The 18,685-nt window shown below is 41.2% G+C and overlaps 1 protein-coding gene and 1 pseudogene across 2 annotated transcripts in view; one reads left to right on the top strand and one right to left on the bottom strand.

Moving 5' to 3' along the window:
* Window positions 1-4,699: 4,699 nt before the first annotated feature.
* LOC139443814 (tigger transposable element derived 5-like) lies at window positions 4,700-5,694 on the top strand (annotated as a pseudogene).
* A 1,220-nt stretch (window positions 5,695-6,914) lies between these two features.
* LOC139441932 (methionine synthase-like) overlaps window positions 6,915-18,685 on the bottom strand; it is a 47,526-nt gene continuing 35,755 nt past the window's right edge. For both annotated transcript variants that reach the window (XM_071222677.1, XM_071222678.1), the window contains 11 exons: window positions 18,266-18,386; window positions 16,550-16,631; window positions 16,233-16,331; window positions 15,190-15,265; window positions 14,673-14,828; window positions 14,063-14,244; window positions 12,953-13,089; window positions 11,759-11,825; window positions 10,645-10,746; window positions 9,290-9,490; window positions 6,915-7,990 (listed from right to left, as the gene is read on the bottom strand). In XM_071222677.1, the coding sequence (XP_071078778.1) occupies window positions 7,904-7,990; window positions 9,290-9,490; window positions 10,645-10,746; window positions 11,759-11,825; window positions 12,953-13,089; window positions 14,063-14,244; window positions 14,673-14,828; window positions 15,190-15,265; window positions 16,233-16,331; window positions 16,550-16,631; window positions 18,266-18,386 (1,310 nt within the window). In that variant the 3' untranslated portion in view covers window positions 6,915-7,903. The remainder of the gene's footprint in view (window positions 7,991-9,289; window positions 9,491-10,644; window positions 10,747-11,758; window positions 11,826-12,952; window positions 13,090-14,062; window positions 14,245-14,672; window positions 14,829-15,189; window positions 15,266-16,232; window positions 16,332-16,549; window positions 16,632-18,265; window positions 18,387-18,685) is intronic.

Raw genomic sequence — 18,685 nt, forward strand, 5'->3', positions numbered from 1 at the left:
GGTGACATTCTCCTTCCTCAAAGAAACAGGTGTACATTTTGAACAATATATTCACGGCCACCTCAACAATCATGAAATACTCAAATTCCCTGCCAGTATGACATGTCGGTTGTGTGCAAGGCAAGAAATATTGTACAGTGTTTAAGATCTGCTCAGGAAAGGAGCACTACTACCATTTTCAGCCTAAGTCATAGTTGTTGCCATGGAAACTCGAAAAATAATTCTTAAAAATCCCGAACTATCAAAAGGCACCAGTTCACCACTAGACCTATCTATGTGCCAAATTTGGCAAAGATATCTCTCAGTTTTTCAGTTCTGCTCCGGAAATGAAACGGAACATTTGGACGGACGGACAGCACCCATTCCTATATCCCCCTTCCACAACGCGGCCGGGGATAATCAAAAAAATATCCCCATGTTTATAAATGAATTTCTATGTAGATTAAAATCTTCCTATGAACAAGACTGGCATGCAACTCTTACAGAAAGCTTAAAATCATATAACTATTCGTTGTATAAGCAAAGATTTGGCCTTGAAATATCTTACTATGTTACCACAAGAGAAATGTCAACATGCTCTGGCTAGATTACGGTGTAGTTCCCATCGTCTTCAGATCGAATCTGGTCGACACATAATGGAACTAAAAGTGGAACAAGTTTGCAAAGCTTGTAAATACAATTATGTTGAAGATGAGTACCATTTTATTCCAATAATAACATGTTACCAGATTCTGAGGGCAGAATTTATACCAAGAAAATATGAAATTGCAACAAGGCAAAAGTTTAACATTTTAGTGTCATCTGTCCATTGAGCAACTGTACAAAGTCTATCTTTATTTAAAGTTAAAGCCATGTATCTTAGAATCATTGTTAAATACATAAATGTGATCCTCCAACTTACACTGTACATTTTCCGTTTGTATCATGGGTGTATGGCCTACAATACACTTGAATAAAGAACCTCAATAATAAAAAGAGGCTGCCTTGCCTTGGCAGTGAACACAAGGGTGATGGAGGAGCACATCAACTGTAAACCGAGGTTGGTATAATAATAACGAACACAATGCCGTGAAAAACAAGTATTTATTGTGTAAAATATACTGTGAATTAGATAATAAAATGCAATACATTATGTAGAGGGAAATGTCCGAGTAATTCTCCATATACCTTTAAAATAATAGAGCAGAGGCCCATTATTTTAAAGGAATGAAGAGTTATGAGGATATTCCCCTACTTCAAACACATCTCTACTCTTACACTTTGACAAACATTCTAAAGAGTCATAAAACATGCAGTGTAAAGATCAGCACGTGACGGAGCACGTGCAGCAGCGGCAGAGAACACATGCAACTCTCCATTCCCTAAAAATAATATAGCGCTCAACAATAGAATGACATTACAGATTTGTTTTAATATCTGTACAACAGATTCCGTCCAGAGTTGCTGAGCCTGCGGGGAATATCCGTCTCAATGTCACACACTGGTCAAATAATAGAATAAAAGTAAGAAACACTGCCATTCTTATCTCAACATTATCTCAACATTATCTCAACATTACGATTGGGCAGTCGAGTGTTGGTCAGAGTTCATTCCATGATTAGTACACTTTTTAAACCTGCTGTCCTAAAAGCACTGATTTGCCTGTAAGAGTGACAAAATAGTATAGCCATTAGCTCTCACGACATATGGTTCAGGACAGCTCCCAAAGCAATCTCACTCATAGTATGACTCAAAACAAAGCATTTCACAAATATCAGTAACACATTACAGGCAGGCCCTTAACATTCAGAAATCTCCCACTCTCACCAGTAATGGAATTCATACACACACAGTGATATTTTGAGGTAGATTTCATGCTGCACAACTCGGAGCTTACAGATCTCCAGTGGTTAGATTCAGTATTCATGGTTGATTCCTTAGGTATTGCCTCATGTTTTTCGGGTTAATAATTTGAAAGTTTGCACAGTACATATATGTGAAATAATAATATTGAAAAAGTGGGGTGTGTGTGTGAAAAATTATTGTCTTCCACATCCATACTTAGACTACCATAGGATAATATAGAAACAGAAACACTAGACGATGCTTGAGAATTGCTTTCCTTTAAAACTGTATAAACCTACCTCCCCTCTCACTCACTCACTCACTCACTCTATCACACACACACAAAACTATAAATTCCTCAACTATATGTTTGTCTGATCCAGTGGCAATATTCTTCACGAGTGGCACAGAAAATGTCCTGTCAGATCACAAGAAGATGTAGGAATAGAAAGAGCTGGAACAGAACAGGTAACAGATTCAACCCCGTGGGGAAATGGTGTTATCTTTGGCCGAGTCTGAACACAACGCAACAATGTTTGAAGCTACTATTACACAGAGTAAAACCTCTGATTGAGGTCAGCTGAAAACATTCACTGAATATTACAATATGACAAATATTTACACGAGTACAAGGTGATGATGTACTCCATATCAGCATCCAAGTTGAAATGAAGAATAATACACAAATCAGTCATTGTGACATAAAAATACTAAGTGTAAATTAATTATGCAAATGGAAAACACTGCACATTGATGGTTGACGAGAACCCCCAATGAGAATGATGAAGTGACAAGTCATAGATATGGTGACTACATTAGCCTGATGTAAATCTACTGACACTGAGCTAAAATCAACTTGAGGCAAAGCCAAGCATTCTGATCTGTTTTGCAGTACCTTTGTGTCTTCTATACAACTCAACTTTTGATAGGGATATTACATTTTCCCCATGATGCTCCAAAACAGCGAAAGAATGGGTGAGGAACATATGTAGACAGTATGAAATGTCTAAATCCCTATCACAAGCTGAGTAGTTAATACCTTGTTTTAAGTAGTTATATCTTGATACACACATACTCCAGACAATAAACAGATTTCTCACAGGACAAGTGCCCAAAGCCATGCTACAGTGTTATACAATGTTGTCAGGACTTGATTTCTGTAACATGTGATATAATCCATTATCATACCTCCATGTCGGAATGAGGAGATCTGATTGGTCAAGGATATCTGATTGGTCAAAGTTATCTTGCTAACATACTATCTATCCCACCTCGGAATGAAATAAATTTCTCAGCGGGTGAATGAATCTCTTGTACCCCGCAACAAGCAAGTCAGGCTGTACGTGGATTTCTGAGAGGCAGAATAAATCCCTTACATCACGCTTCAAAGCAAAAAGGTGCACACTTTTTCCAAGTCAGTGCAAGTCTTGTGACACAGCACAAGTTAACCTCCACTCAACTGACCAGCGGTTTTCTATCAATTTCTTTTACAATGTCATATTAAAACATGTTGGTACATGGGGTTTTATGGGTGACATAAAACCTAACGCGGGACGCATAAAACCCCATGTACCCCTTGTAACCCTGCTACAACTTATACTGTATACCTTGAACTACCAAGACGGCCAAGCAGCAATATGTTGCACCAATACTTGCTACAAAACCTACATGACATGAACTTAATGATAAGCATTGATTGCTGTGATCTTTCAAATTAAAATCAATATATCTTCCTGTAATTTTACCAGTTATTTTCAGAAAAAATTAGATTTTTGTATTTCTTGGTTTATGGATGTCTCTGTGAAGAATACTGGTCGGGAGGTGGGTAAAAATGGCCATGATGTAGTTACACACTCAGAATTTTCGAAGAACAAAACGTTTCTTCAAAAATATTTTTTCTTTCCGTTTTTCACTTTTTCAAGGTCGGCATATAAACAAAGGATATAAGATGGACATGCCCTTCCCAAGTGTACAATAACATACACTACTGAACATCCCGTCACAACTCTTCATATACTAAACTTAATCTGGTGATTCTGAACATGCATTTTCCTGAATCTGTCATGATATACAACTAGTAAACATAGATTTAAATAATCAGATTTTATGTTTTATTACACAATAGACAGGAGACAATAAATACCCTTACCATTTTGAAAGAGTCATATTTGTTTTTAATCCATGTAGCCCTACAACCATAACAACATATTCTTGAAGGAGATTGGAATGTCATTATTCCATATCAGCCCAGGATATACACTGCAGGAAATAAATGGTAATACCCACTCCAGCACCTAAACAATCCCCATAGACTAGTGTTGTTTTTTCCTCAAAACACTACGGCTTTCATACAAAACCCTTTTCATAACATACTGCTTCTGTAATATACTTTCATATCAAACTGCTTCCATAACTGCTAGAGTGACAAACTGCTTCCACAATTAACTGCTTCCATTACTTTACTGCTTCCATAAAAAAATTGCTACCATAACATACTGCTTCCATAACATAGTGCTTCCATAACATACTGCTTCCATAACATACAGCTTCCATAACATACAGCTTCTGTAACATACTGCTCCCGTAACATACTGCTTCCATAACATACTGCTTCCGTAACATACTGCTTCCGTATCATACTGCTTCCATAACATACTGCTTCCGTAACATACTGCTTCCGTATCATACTGCTTCCATAATACTCAAAAGCACAATGTTTATCTGCTAACACAACAACCGATAGCCCAGAATAAACAGTATACACAGGTATTTCTTCAACAACTATAAATAAGCAACAATGACAATAAAACCAATACTAAGATAAATACCAACATTTCCAAAGAAATACAGTGATCCCTCGACTTAACACTCCTCGATGTACCGCTACTCCGTATGCACCGCGGGGTAAACCTTGGCTTCCAAAAATGCATTAAGAATTTCCCCTTAAAAGCGTGTTAAAGCAAATAAATTTACAAATAAACTGATGAGATTTAATTCCAAGTCGAATTACACGTGTGAGGGGGGTGAGAGAGGGTGAATCACAAGCTAGCGTCAGCCGTTCAACTGGGATTCCAGCAGGGACCATATGTGAATGGCTAAAAGAAGAAAACAAACTTCAAGATCTTGCATTTGAGACCCAGGAGATCGGGGGATTGCAGAAGAAGCGAAATAAAGGGGCAACTGACTCTACACTGGATGCAGCGCTGTTTGCGTGGTTCAGTTGGAGAGATAGTGAAAATGCAAGCTCAGAACCTGTCCCTAGATATTCATGGACCTGGCGACACATTCAAGGCCAGCGCAGGCTGGTTGTGGAGATTCCAAAAACGACATGGTATTAAGTTGTTTACAGTGACCGGGGAGCAGAGATCGGCTGATGACGACGCTGCTAACACGTTTCCCGCCATCCTAAGAGAGGTGATTGAGTCCGAGGGGTACAACGATTGACAACAGATTTACAGCAGATCTACAACTGTGAAGAGACCGGTCTGTACTACAAGCTGTTGCCAGACAAGACCCTAGGCACCAAGGAAGACAAGCAGACTGGATTCAAGTCCGCCAAGCAACGGGTGACAGTTTTGCTCACGTGCAACAAGCCTGGGACTCACAAGTTGAAGCCTTTGGTGATCGGCAGTGCCCAGAATACCAGGTGCTTTCATCACTTAAACAGAAACACTGCCCGCACACTACAGCGCCTCTGCAAATGCGTGGATGACAGCCAAGATTTTTTTTAATTGTTTTTTTCGCAAGTTTGTTCCAGCTGTCTGTGACCATCTCCAATCACGGAACTTGGAGGAGAAAGCCATCCTCCTATTGGATAACTGCCCCGCCCATCCCTCAGCAAGTACTTTGCAGTGGCTGATGGACTCATAAAGGCATTCATATTGCTGAAAAACACAACCTCCCTTATTCAACTGCTCGACCAAGGGATAATAAAAGCATACAAGGCACATTATCGGAGTGAGTGCGTTGGTGGAAAGAGGATTGGACCCCGTTGCGTTCCTGAAGATGGTCACACAGACAAAGGCTGGATGAAGGTGACCCCAGCCACCATCAACAACTGCTTGATGAAGGGACTTGGGGTTGATGAAGATTTCCCGGGGTTTCAAGAAGAAGATGTCACCGATGCTGTACGAAAGTTCCACGACTATGCTAAAGAGAACAGCATCGATGTATCCCCAAAGACGGCCACGGTGTGCAACACGTGCGACGACGACCTGTCGATTGCCGAACTTCTAAACGACCAAGAGTTGGTTGCCGCAGCTATGCCCATCGAAATCATCGATGATGAAGAGGATGAAAACAGTGACTGTGAAAACAGTGTACAGCCAATGGCACCCTCCGTTCGAGATGCCATTAATGGGGCCGAGCTTTTATTGCGGCACTTAGAAAAAAGTGACAGATACGAAAACTTCACGTAATGCAAGTTCACTGCATACTGTCACAGCTGAGAACAGAGACAGTCAGAAACAAATGAAAATCAGTGACTTTTTTTAGTAAATAAAAATGCGTTCATTACCTCATGTACACACACCGGTTGCATGGTATGAGTGTTTCAACGCAACATTTTCCCTGTGCATAATTATCATTGATAATAGAACAAAATATATCTCTCATCCACTCAAATCTATGTTTGTGTTTTTTAAATTTTTTATAAATTGCTCAAATAACCGTGTAGTTACACACATCCATGTACATTGTACATAAAGTGCATTCAGGGAACCGGCTGTGTCCGGGTTTTTCATAACTTTGACACGTCATTATTTATTAACCAATCACAGCCTTGGTCGCACATTAGTTTCGTTACAAAGCGATCGGACTAATTTTCTTCCCAATATAACAAAACTTATTTAGATTCTACATGTATAACATCCAGTCGTAAAATAATACACTCTACTTTGATTAATTTACACAAATTATTTTTATTTTTTTACTCATGCATTTTGTATCATCGTCCACGATCAGTGTTACATAGATCTACATGTCCCATGCCACTGTGAAATAAATGCGCCACTGTTCCATTCACTACCATCATTACGTAATGTGAACATCAGCAAAGAATATCTGTACAGCGCTCTTTCCCAGAATGGACCCCGAAGACAGCGGTATATCGAGGGATCACTGTAAAACAAATGACATTGCCATATCGATGGACTTACACACTGCAACATAAGCTATACTAGATGCACCCAATTCCATTTATCAGAACGCCTATTTTGAATCTTGAATAAGCACAAAATAGTATTTCAATGTACATACTACATGTCTATGTCCCAGAGGTAGAAACTAACAATATTAGTCCACTTGTCCTTAAAATGATAACATATAGCAAAACCATTAAAAATGGCAAATTTCTACTAGTCCTTATGATACCTTAACTATTGGGCAGTTTGATAAGGACTACAGGACTAGTGCCAATTTCTAACGATGTGTCCCCAGTGTTTTGTGATCAAAGTCAACGATGTCCATGTTCCCTGTGTGTTGTGATTAAAGGCAACGATGTCCATGTTCCCTGTGTGTTGTGATCAAAGTCAACGATGTCCATGTTCCCTGTGTGTTGTGATTAAAGGCAACGATGTCCATGTTCCCTGTGTGTTGTGATCAAAGTCAACGATGTCCATGTTCCCTGTGTATTCTGATCAAAGTCAACGATGTCCATGTTCCCTGTGTGTTGTGATCAAAGTCAACGATGTCCATGTTCCCTGTGTGTCGTGATTAAAGTCAACGATGTCCATGTTCCCTGTGTGTTGTGATCAAAGTCAACGATGTCCATGTTCCCTGTGTGTTCTGATCAAAGTCAACGATGTCCATGTTCCCTGTGTGTTGTGATCAAAGTCAACGATGTCCATGTTCCCTGTGTGTCGTGATTAAAGTCAACGATGTCCATGTTCCCTGTGTGTTGTGATCAAAGGCAACGATGTCCATGTTCCCTGTGTGTTGTGATCAAAGGCAATATGACATGTAGAAAAGTGTGGTCCCTACTACTCCTGGAATATTGCAGTCGACAGAGTTCACCTGTGATGCTAATGGTAGATGTACCCTCATCACTTTCATTTAACAAAATTATTTGTATAATCCCCGTTTATTCTGGTTCATAGGCCAGCACTGGAGCCAGCCATCTCTCCACTTCTCTCACATCCGTCTTCTTCCTCTCAGCGTAGTCTTGCACCTGGAGGAAGAAACATCACAGACATTGTCAGCATCACATGAACCATGACACCACTGTTTACATACTGCCGTCACTCCAATAACTGCCGTCACTCCCCCAACTGCCATCACTCCCCCAACTGCCATCACTCCAACTGCCGTCACTCCAACTGCCGTCACTTTCCCCACCTGCCATCAATCCCCCACCTCCCGTAACTCCCCCAACTGCCGTCACTCCCCCAACTGCCGTCACTCCCCCAACTGCCATCACTCCAACTGCCGTCACTCCAACTGCCGTCACTCCCCCACCTGCCATCAATCCCCCACCTCCCGTAACTCCCCCAACTGCCGTCACTCCCCCAACTGCCGTCACTCCCCCAACTGTCGTCACTCCAACTGCCGTCACTCCCCCACCTGCCGTCACTCCCCCACCTGCCGTCACTCCCCCATCTGCCGTCACTCCCCCACTTGCCATCACTCCCCCACTTGCCATCACTCCCCCAACTGCCGTCACTCCCCCAACTGCCGTCACTCCCCACCTGCCATCACTCCAACTGCTGTCACTCCAACTGCCGTCACTCCCCCAACTGCCATCACTCCCCCAACTGCCGTCACTCCCCCAACTGCCATCACTCCCCCAACTGCCATCACTCCAGCTGCCGTCACTCCCCAACTGCCATCACTCCCCCAACTGCCGTCACTCCCCAACTGCCATCACTCTCCCAACTGCCGTCACTCCCCCACCTGCCGTCACTCCCCCACCTGCCGTCACTCCCCCACCTGCCATCACTCCCCTACCTGCCATCACTCCAACTGCCATCACTCCAACTGCCGTCACTCCCCCAACTGCCATCACTCCCCCAACCCCAACTGCCATCACTCCCCCAACTGTCATCACTCCCCCAACTGCCATTACTCCCCCAACCCCAACTGCCATCACTCCCCCAACTGCCATCACTCCCCCAACTGCCGTCACTCCCCCACCTGCCATCACTCCCCCAACTGCCATCACTCCTCCACCTGCCATCACTCCCCCAACTGCCGTCACTCCCCCACCTGCCATCACTCCCCCAACTGCCATCACTCCAACTGCCGTCACTCCCCCACCTGCCGTCACTCCCCCACCTGCCATCACTCCCCTACCTGCCATCAGTCCAACTGCCATCACTCCAACTGCCGTCACTCCCCCAACTGCCGTCACTCCCCCAACCCCAACTGCCATCACTCCTCCAACTGCCGTCACTCCCCTGTCACTCCACCAACTGCTGTCACTCTCATCCATTTCAGATGAATCCGAACTGAGTAGTATTCTGCGGCTTACCTGTTCTTTGTCCACCTTGCCCACAGCGAAGTAGGAGGAGCATGGGTTGGCGAAGTACAGGCCAGACACCGAGGCCGCCGGGTCCATGGCTAGCGACTCGGTCAGCTTGATGCCCACGGAATCCGCGTCCAGCAGCCGCCACATTGTCTGCTTCTCTGTGTGGTCAGGCTGGCTCGGGTAGCCTGGAGCGGGCCGAATACCCTGGAAATCAGGTGCAAATAGAGTTGGTGTTAATATCCATGGAGTTGCAGCTTATGGCGTTGGCTAATCACTCCTTGTTGGCAATCTGTTGTGAAATCTGTTTAGCTCCTTATGAAAGTGACAGGTGTCACTCGTACCTTATTAACACGACTGCCACCAGTCAATGGAACTTTTTTTATGTCAGATGACCTTACAAGGTTTGTTGTCACGTGATTACAAAATGGCTTCACAGCTTCTTATAATGCTGATCAAACTGATTGAAATAAATTGTAAAAAACACAGTATACAGTTGACCCAATCTCATTAAAATCACATCTATGTACTCACTACACAAAGATCTGAGGACATCCCATTACGGGTCAATTCAGAACAACCTTTCGCGAACTTTAACCAACCACTGAAACAACTAACAAGAAGTCGACATCAGCCAATTAAAAAGCAGCTTTCTCAAACTTTACGGCTCTCGTTTCAGCATGGCGACTTCCTTTTCAGACTACTCTTGAAAAATATGTTGACACAGTTCTCGATTAAAATTTTGAAAATTGAACAAACGAACATTCTGGAATGTCTAATATATGGTTGTGATTGTATGACAGTGCTTCCCACGTTCTGTGCAACGCCTCCTACGTTCAAATGTTTATCCCACGGAAGCGAGAGATAGACGATAATTTCAGTTAGATTCAGTCGTATGGGCCGTAAACGTCTTTTGGAATACGCCGTGTTAATTTTTTCGAGGTTGCATGATTAGAAAACACATTCCGACTGTCACTTTCATGATCTGGTAAGTGGAGCTTTGATTGGTCGTTCTGACGTGACCCCTAATTGGATGTCCTCAGATCTTTGTTTAGCGATAGCAAGAACTAAGATCTGATTTTAATGAGATTGACAGTTGACCAGTCCTTGCTAAATTCCTTCCACTCTCCGGGCAAGTGCTCTATCTGCTAGACCATAATCGTTGTCCATATGTGTATGAGACACATACAACTTGACCATGCATCCCTGAGGGGCATTGATATTAACATGACAAATGACTTCAAAGAAAAGGGACATTGTACACATCATAATCTAGAGAACACTATCAGCTTGAGTCCAGTACAACAAACCAGGCCTGGTACATCAATATGTTCATGTTCAAAAGCTGAAAGTCAGTATACCTGATATTTGATTTTATGAAGATCTTGAGCACTCATGCTCTCGTCAGTACAGTAGCCCCAGAACTCCTTCCGTACACGCTCATGCATCTCCTCCGCGTAGGCCTGAAACAGAGGTATCAAACTCAGGATTCATTCTCAGTCATGTTGAGTCAGCACTGCTCATCCTCTGTATCTCCATGGCTCCTACTTCAGTAAACCTACCCAAACCCCTGGATCCATTCTCGTGGTTCTCTTTATCTCAAATTACCTGCCCTTGATTTTCCTTAACATTTCACTGACCAATCAAACATTGAGATAAAGAAAAAAGGAAGTGGGTAAGGGGGGTGACATGAAGTCATAGCTTTCCATCAAAAAGTATTTTGAAGGCTTTTTTTGCATGTCAGTTCTGCACTGACTTTATCATTATCAATGTGACTGACTGCTATGTTGTCGATATCACCAACCCAACATTGACGCTGGTTCGTAACTCGCATTCTGATTGGTCTGTTAGAATGATTGACTGGCAGCGTAGCAAATCAAATTGGCTAATGAAAATCAAGGGTGGTAATTTGAGATTGCGAATGGATCCAGGGATAAGTGTAGGTTTACCGAATGTGAGCCTCGGGATTATAAAGAATGGAGTGAGCTCTGCGCCAGGTGAATAATAAATAAATAAAACCTAAAGAGTCCAGAACTTGAGTGAGGAAATTCATCATACAGATTTTCTAGTAGGTTATACATCATTTAACCCATTGTCATTTCAACAACAATGAACAGTGGATGATGTTACAACAAATCATATTTCAGAACTTCAAAAACTGGGATTCAATCATATTTCAGAACTTCAAAACTGGGATTCAATCATATTTCAGAACTTCAAAAACTGGGATTCAATCATATATCAGAACTTCAAAAACTGGAATTCAATCATGTTTCAGAACTTCAAAAACAGGGATTTAAACTTCAAAAACTGAGATTCAATCATGTTTCTGAACTTCAAAAACTGAGATTCAATCATATTTCAGAACTTCAAAAACTGGGATTCAATCATGTTTCAGAACTTCAAAAACTGGGATTCAATCATATTTCAGAACTAAAAAAACTGGGATTCAATTTATATGAAAAATGATCTGACCTCTGCCAGTCTGTCTGCAAGTGCCTTTGCCATGATGATGCTGTAGTCATCATACTGCGCCGTGAACCTGGAGATCACAAACAATGACACGATGTAGCTGTGCTTCAAATTCAATTAAGAACTGACTTCTTTTGGCGTTAATGGAATAATAAACTTAAAAACTTGTGCATAATGTGTAAATCTGTGTTTGGAATTACAACAAAGTCATTTTATAGATATAACTCCAGAAACACAAAAACATATTGAAGTCAATTCTTATGATTAAATATGTCATCAATGATAACTTGACAGACTGCTTATTTAATAATTAACGCAAAACTGCAGACAATGATATAAAATCACTGACATCAGTCATCACAACAAAGCAACACAAGCCCCGCCAATTCTATTGTAAGGGAATGGAAACATGAAAGCAAAAAAAAGGCTTGTTTAGCCAATGCCACAGAATCAGTTGCTATTTATTAATTCACTTTTACCAGGATGAGAACACAAAGGCTGTACTGTCAAGCTCATTCTAAGACATGAAATACCAGGCTCAAAAACCTCAGGCAGTCAGAACTCTATGTTTTCAATGCATAGAATTAAATCTATCATAAGCCTCCCTCACTTTTGCCTTTCCCAAAGTAACCTTGTGAGAGGTACCACAAGTGCTTTCAAGCGAGTCCTGCTGAGGTCTTACTTTTGAATTGTAAGGCCTGTTTGAAGGTTTTAAACTTAAATTGTATAAACAACCTATTAATATGCATCTATTTATAATTTTTGATTGGTTAAAAGTCACAAACGTTTTTCACATGAAAATTCCATGACGTGATTCGAACCTGCAACCTCACATATCACGTTTAGTATTGGAGCCCACTGTGTTTCAACAGAACAACCAGGGCAGGAGATAAAAGGGTGTTCAATGTTACATATTATAACTTCAGTTGTGTGCATGGTGCATGAAGTTTTCCTTTTGTTATCCCAACGTTTTTTATTCTTTCATTTTTCATTGATGGTATTTCTTGCATTTAGACGGTTCCAAAGTTGTAAAAAAGCCCTTAGGCTTTTTCCTCGCTTGCTGTTTTACATTTTCAACCAAAACCTCAGAGTTGTGTTTTAACTATAACCTAATAACTGCATAAGCACAAAAAGGTACTGATTTATGTTGAACAGTGATTAAATATGGTTATTAATAAAGGCTACGGTAACACCTACTGCTGACACATCTCAGTTGTGCCGAAGCCTGTTGACACAGCAAACAGGCCGATGTAGTCCTCCACGCCGCTTGTCTTGGGAGCCACAAAGTCAGAAAGACACAGGTAAGGGTCTGTCGCCTGGGGCTCTTTCTCGGCCTGATTATCAAACATTAATATATCAGAAACATATCAATATACATGTATTTCATTATTTGTTACAATGAGGTTATCAATGACACCAAAGACGACAAGATTACATGTTATAATCTCTCACATCATCTTTCATCATTTTAAACATGATGTTTGTTTTTTTAAAGTTCACTTTGTTGGTTGTTTCAAATCCCGGATAGCCTCAGAATTTTGTATTTGCCTGCTACAGAATTTGTCAAATATACTGGTGAATCTTAATATGTGAGTTGAAAGATGGTTTTAAATGTGTAAACATTTAAGTAAAAAACAATTTATAAATGATATGTATGTTTACACAAGTGATTTACTTCAATAAGGCATTTAGAAGTTGGAGTACTAAGTAAGGATAAGATTTATGGATGAACAACTTCTTTATTACAAATAGGAGTGAGGTTTTGGTGTAGGTACAAACACCATTATCTACAAGCACTTGCTTGATAATGGTGTTGGTACCTACACCCAAAGACACTCTTAATTGTAATAAAGAAGCTCTTCATCAATAAATCTTATTCTTACTTATTCAAGACATGGACAAGTTTATCACAGAAATGCCTGCCATATGTCAAACAGGTGCAAAACTATGAAATTCAAGAAAACTAAAGCTTAAAAGTTTGCAGAATTGTGTGTACAATCATAAAATATTGGATGCAAAATAGACAATAACTGACCACAGAATTCTGAGTTTTTGGCCAAAGAACACCGTGGGGACTGACCAAAATTGGTCTACATAAGAGGTTTTTCTGCTTAATAGGTTTCTAAATGGTGAGAAAGGTTTGCCTGTATTATTTTGACACTCCTGTGACTAATACTCCCACTACATCATCAGTTTATTCTTTCCCAGAATCTCAACAGGGAACAATAGGTCACAATTAGATTCTACACTGATACAGGGTCAAAAAGTTATACTTTATAGCAGTAAGTTCCAGCCATATTGTGTCACCTGTTGTCTCAGTCCATACAGCGTCTCTATCTTCTCTCCATTGTCATCATACACCTCAATGTCGTCCCGGACACTGTTGGCTCTGTAGAAAGCAATCACTCCCCTGGCTTTGAGCTTCTTCTCCTTCACAATCTTCTCCAACATCGTCTGTGCCTCATCGAACACCTTCTTGGCTTCCCCACCTGGAACACAAACACAGAAACTGCATCCATCAGCCCAAGCTGTGAACATGTTGAAAGTGGAAAATTAGTAGTTTGGTTCACATTATGAAGGCACACTTTGGCACAATGATGGCACAATGATGGAACAATGATGGCACAATGATGGCACAATGATGGCACAATAATGACACAACATTACACCACTGCCACGGGCTATTTTGCATATCACGTTACCAGACTGTATCTTGGGACACAGTATATTATTGTCTGCACCAATTCTCTACATTTGTTTGCACAAGAAGCATATTGGTGATCCACATAAAACCCTCATTATCCATGTAGGGAATCAAAGCCATGCCGTTGGTGTGGTGACCAGGCTATCCTCCCCCACCCTTCTGTAAAGTAAATCTAGTGATTACAGTCTGACTTCAACAGGGCCATATTCTTACCAACGTCCTTATCATTGAAGATCTTGGGGTATCCTCTGTTGGGGTATTTGCCTCGTAGCTGCCAGACATCAAAGAAGGGCTTCCAGTCGATGTAGGGCAGCAACCGCGACAAGTCATAGTCTTCAAACTTCTTTACTCCAAAGAAGGTTGGCTGAACTGAAATACATTCAAATAGAATTGAAGGAACTATGTGGCAGTAGAGATTGCTGTAAGTTTATTTGTAGTGATTGTCAGCTGCAGCTAATAATTGAGATGCTAGTAAATTGTTGAGTGCTGTCAGTAGCAGCAAGTGAGTGGAAGATAGAGTTACTTCCCCTAATTGTTTACAAACACGACAGACATGATCATTCAAGAAGTTTTGGGATGGGACAGTTTCTAGAAGGCTGACTGTACCCTTGAAAGAGAAACAAGAGGACTCTATGAGCCTCACTTTAATACATCTATTCTATTCTTATAAATCATGATTCTTAGCTGTTTCCAACTTCTCTATCCACACTACAGAGGTGCCGTGACTTACTTGGTTTAGTGTCTGCCACCCAGTCCATGTTCATGCCCTTGTCCTGGGCCGTGCTCAGCTTCAGGAACCTCCTCTCCTGGCAATAGACCAACCACAAGTCAGGAAGGAGAATAATGAACTCTTGTCTAAACATAAGATTCATCACTGGCATGGCATCCTACCTTCAGAGAGTCATAGTGCTCTGTTCGAATGACTTTCTACCTTCAGAGTGTCATAGTGCTCCGTTCGGATGACTTCCCACCTTCAGAGAGTCATAGTGCTCTGTTCAAATGACTTCCTACCTTCAGAGAGTCATAGTGCTCTGTTCGGATGACTTCCCACCTTCAGAGAGTCATAGTGCTCTGTTCGGATGACTTCCTACCTTCAGAGAGACATAGTGCTCTGTTCGGTAACTTCCCACCTTCAGAGAGTCATAGTGCTTTGTTCAAATGACTTCCCACCTTCAGAGAGTCATAGTGCTCTGTTCGAATGACTTCACACCTTCAGAGAGTCATAGTGCTCTGTTCGGATGACTTCCCACCTTCAGAGAGTCATAGTGCTCTGTTCGAATGACTTCACACCTTCAGAGAGTCATAGTGCTCTGTTCGGATGACTTCCCACCTTTGGAGAGTCATAGTGCTCTGTTCGAATGACTTCCCACCTTTAGAGAGTCATAGTGCTCTGTTCGGATGACTTCCCACCTTCAGAGAGTCATAGTGCTCTGTTCGGATGACTTCCTACCTTCAGAGAGTCATAGTGCTCTGTTCGGTAACTTCCCACCTTCAGAGAGTCATAGTGCTCTGTTCAAATGACTTCCCACCTTCAGAGAGTCATAGTGCTCTGTTCGAATGACTTCACACCTTCAGAGAGTCATAGTGCTCTGTTCGGATGACTTCCCACCTTCAGAGAGTCATAGTGCTCTGTTCGGATATGTCCTCCTACCTTCAGAGAGTCATAGTGCTCTGTTCGGATGACTTCCTACCTTCAGAGAGTCATAGTGCTCTGTTCGAATGACTTCCCACCTTCAGAGAGTCATAGTGCCCTTTTTTCGGATGACTTCCTACCTTCAGAGAGTCATAGTGCTCTGTTCGGATCTCCTCGTACTCCTCACTGATGTCTTCAGTATATTCTTCAAATGCTGTCTCATCCATCAGTGCTGAGCACTGAAACACACAGATATGTTCATGTAAAGTCTCCACCAACAACATCCCAATCTGTGACAATACTTGCCAAACTTCAGAAACAGAACTAAATCTCCAACGTGACAAACGCCTCAACTACCTGGGTACGTCACTGCCGTGTTGTTCAGTCATGAAACACCAACAGATTACGAACAATGATCTCCGATACAAGAGTATGACGTTATTGTACAGACACCTACCACCACCACACTCTTGGAGGCATCCAACACGTGGATGGTGGGCTGCTTGTAGCGAGGGGCAATCTTTACAGCTGTGTGTTGTCTGAAAGAAATCAATATATTATTAGTGAAAACATAATTAGAATAAGCAGCCTTGGAAGACACAAACCAGTGTCCGAAATAACTGCCTGCCCGTCTGCCTGTAGCTTCTGTCAGGCTGCATGAAATTTTCTCCACCTGCCCGACTGTCTGGCAGATAATTTTAAGTCTACTTACATTTTTTGTTATATTATAACTCCTCGTAGAGCCTCAAGTAATTGTTTGCATTATTTCAACTGAATCAAGACGTGATTTGTCTCTTATTTTCAATATTCAAAATGTCTGAATGCAGGCAGGTAACTTTGAAGATGGGCATGCAACATTTATGGGTCACCCGCCCAATTGTCTTGTTGCATTTTAATATCATTTCAAATACTAACACAAACTCATCATCATACAGAACCAGTCAGGCTACATGTTGGTAACGTAGGTCTGTTTCTCTGAATTAAGTAATGTGTGAAAGATTCCAACATGCAAAGATGGCATTCTACCATGTTCTATTGCAATACTATTTGTTTATTCTACTTTCAAGTCAGTTTTCAATGTTGAATCCTACCTTAATCGAATTGATATGATCATTTTTAGACAAGCTCTCACAAAGTTCAGATGCTCCTGTCAAAATCTTATGATTGAAATTGGATGACATCGCAATACTGATCAAGAAAACTGACGATGTGCCTGAGGCTTACATTTTGGACAAAGTTACAGAGAAAACGAGAACCATTTTCTGCTTGAATGCGATGCCTATTCACAACTAAGGACAAACTATCTGCAATCTAAATATTTTGTTAATCCTACTTATGACGAATTTATGGAATAATTATCAGCTCCATCAAAGTCTACAAATACAGCCCTGTCGAGATATAATTTTTAATGGTATCTGTTGCATTAACATAATCTCTTTCCATGTATGACTTTAAACACTACTATTATTAATTGTTGTATTAATTGGTGGTGCAATAATATTGTTTTGTGTTGTTTTATGTCCGCCTCTTTGTACATCATGTTATGCATGAAAGAAATATGTATGTTGACCAGTTGGACTATGCATTACAACACATGTCAGAAACAGTCACAATCTCATTAAAATCAAATCTTAGTTCTCGTTATCGCTAAACAAAGATCTGAGGACATCCCATTAAGGGTCACGTCAGAGAGACCTTTCATCCAACCAATCAGAGCGTCGCTTACCAGATCATGCAAGTGACTGTTTTCTATTCATGCAACCACAAAATATTTAACATTGGGTATTCCGAACGACAGTTACGGGTTTTATGATTATATCCATACAATCTAGGCCATATATAAGCCATTCCAGAATGTTATCAGTTTTAATTTTTTTTAATCGAGAATACGTCAAAATATGTTTCGAAGCGTAGTCGCCAGTTTGAAACTAGTGTCGTAAAGCTCGAGAGAGCTGCCTTCTGATTGGCTAATGTCGATTTCTTGTCTTGTCATTTCATTGGTCGGTCAAAATTCGTGAAAGGTCGTTCTGACGTGACCTGTACTGGGATGTCCTCAGATCTTTGTTTAGCGGAGCGAAAACTAAGATCTGATTTTAATGAGATTGAAACAGTCAATGTGTCACTCGACACAAAACATTACACTGCAATGTTATCACTTGAACAGAGAACCCACTTGGATGTGGTAGCGCCACCAATCAGAAGAGGAAGTTTCATCCCAATGCGGTCCATCTCCTTGGCAACATGAATCATTTCCTCCAGTGATGGCGTGATCAAACCAGACAGCCCCACTATATCTGGAGTCGAGAATATTTCAACACTTAAAACCAAAAGACAAGGATATCACGTTCGTCCTATTTGTGTCAAAACTACTGAATCATTGAAATTCCTACTTGTTTAAAACTTACTTCATAATCAATGTTAGCCAATCATATGACAGGAAATTTGCTGCAGGAAACATAAGAGATTTAATAAGTATGATGATTGATTGTTTGTTGTTTAACGCAGCACTCAGCAATATTGCAGCTATATGACGGCGGCCTGTAAATAATCAAACCAGTCAATCCAGTGATTGCAACATGATCATCGATATAAA

The sequence above is a fragment of the Haliotis cracherodii genome, unplaced genomic scaffold (assembly GCF_022045235.1).
Source record: "Haliotis cracherodii isolate W230 unplaced genomic scaffold, xgHalCrac1.p SCAF_5, whole genome shotgun sequence".
Classification (NCBI taxonomy): Eukaryota; Metazoa; Mollusca; class Gastropoda; order Lepetellida; family Haliotidae; genus Haliotis; species Haliotis cracherodii.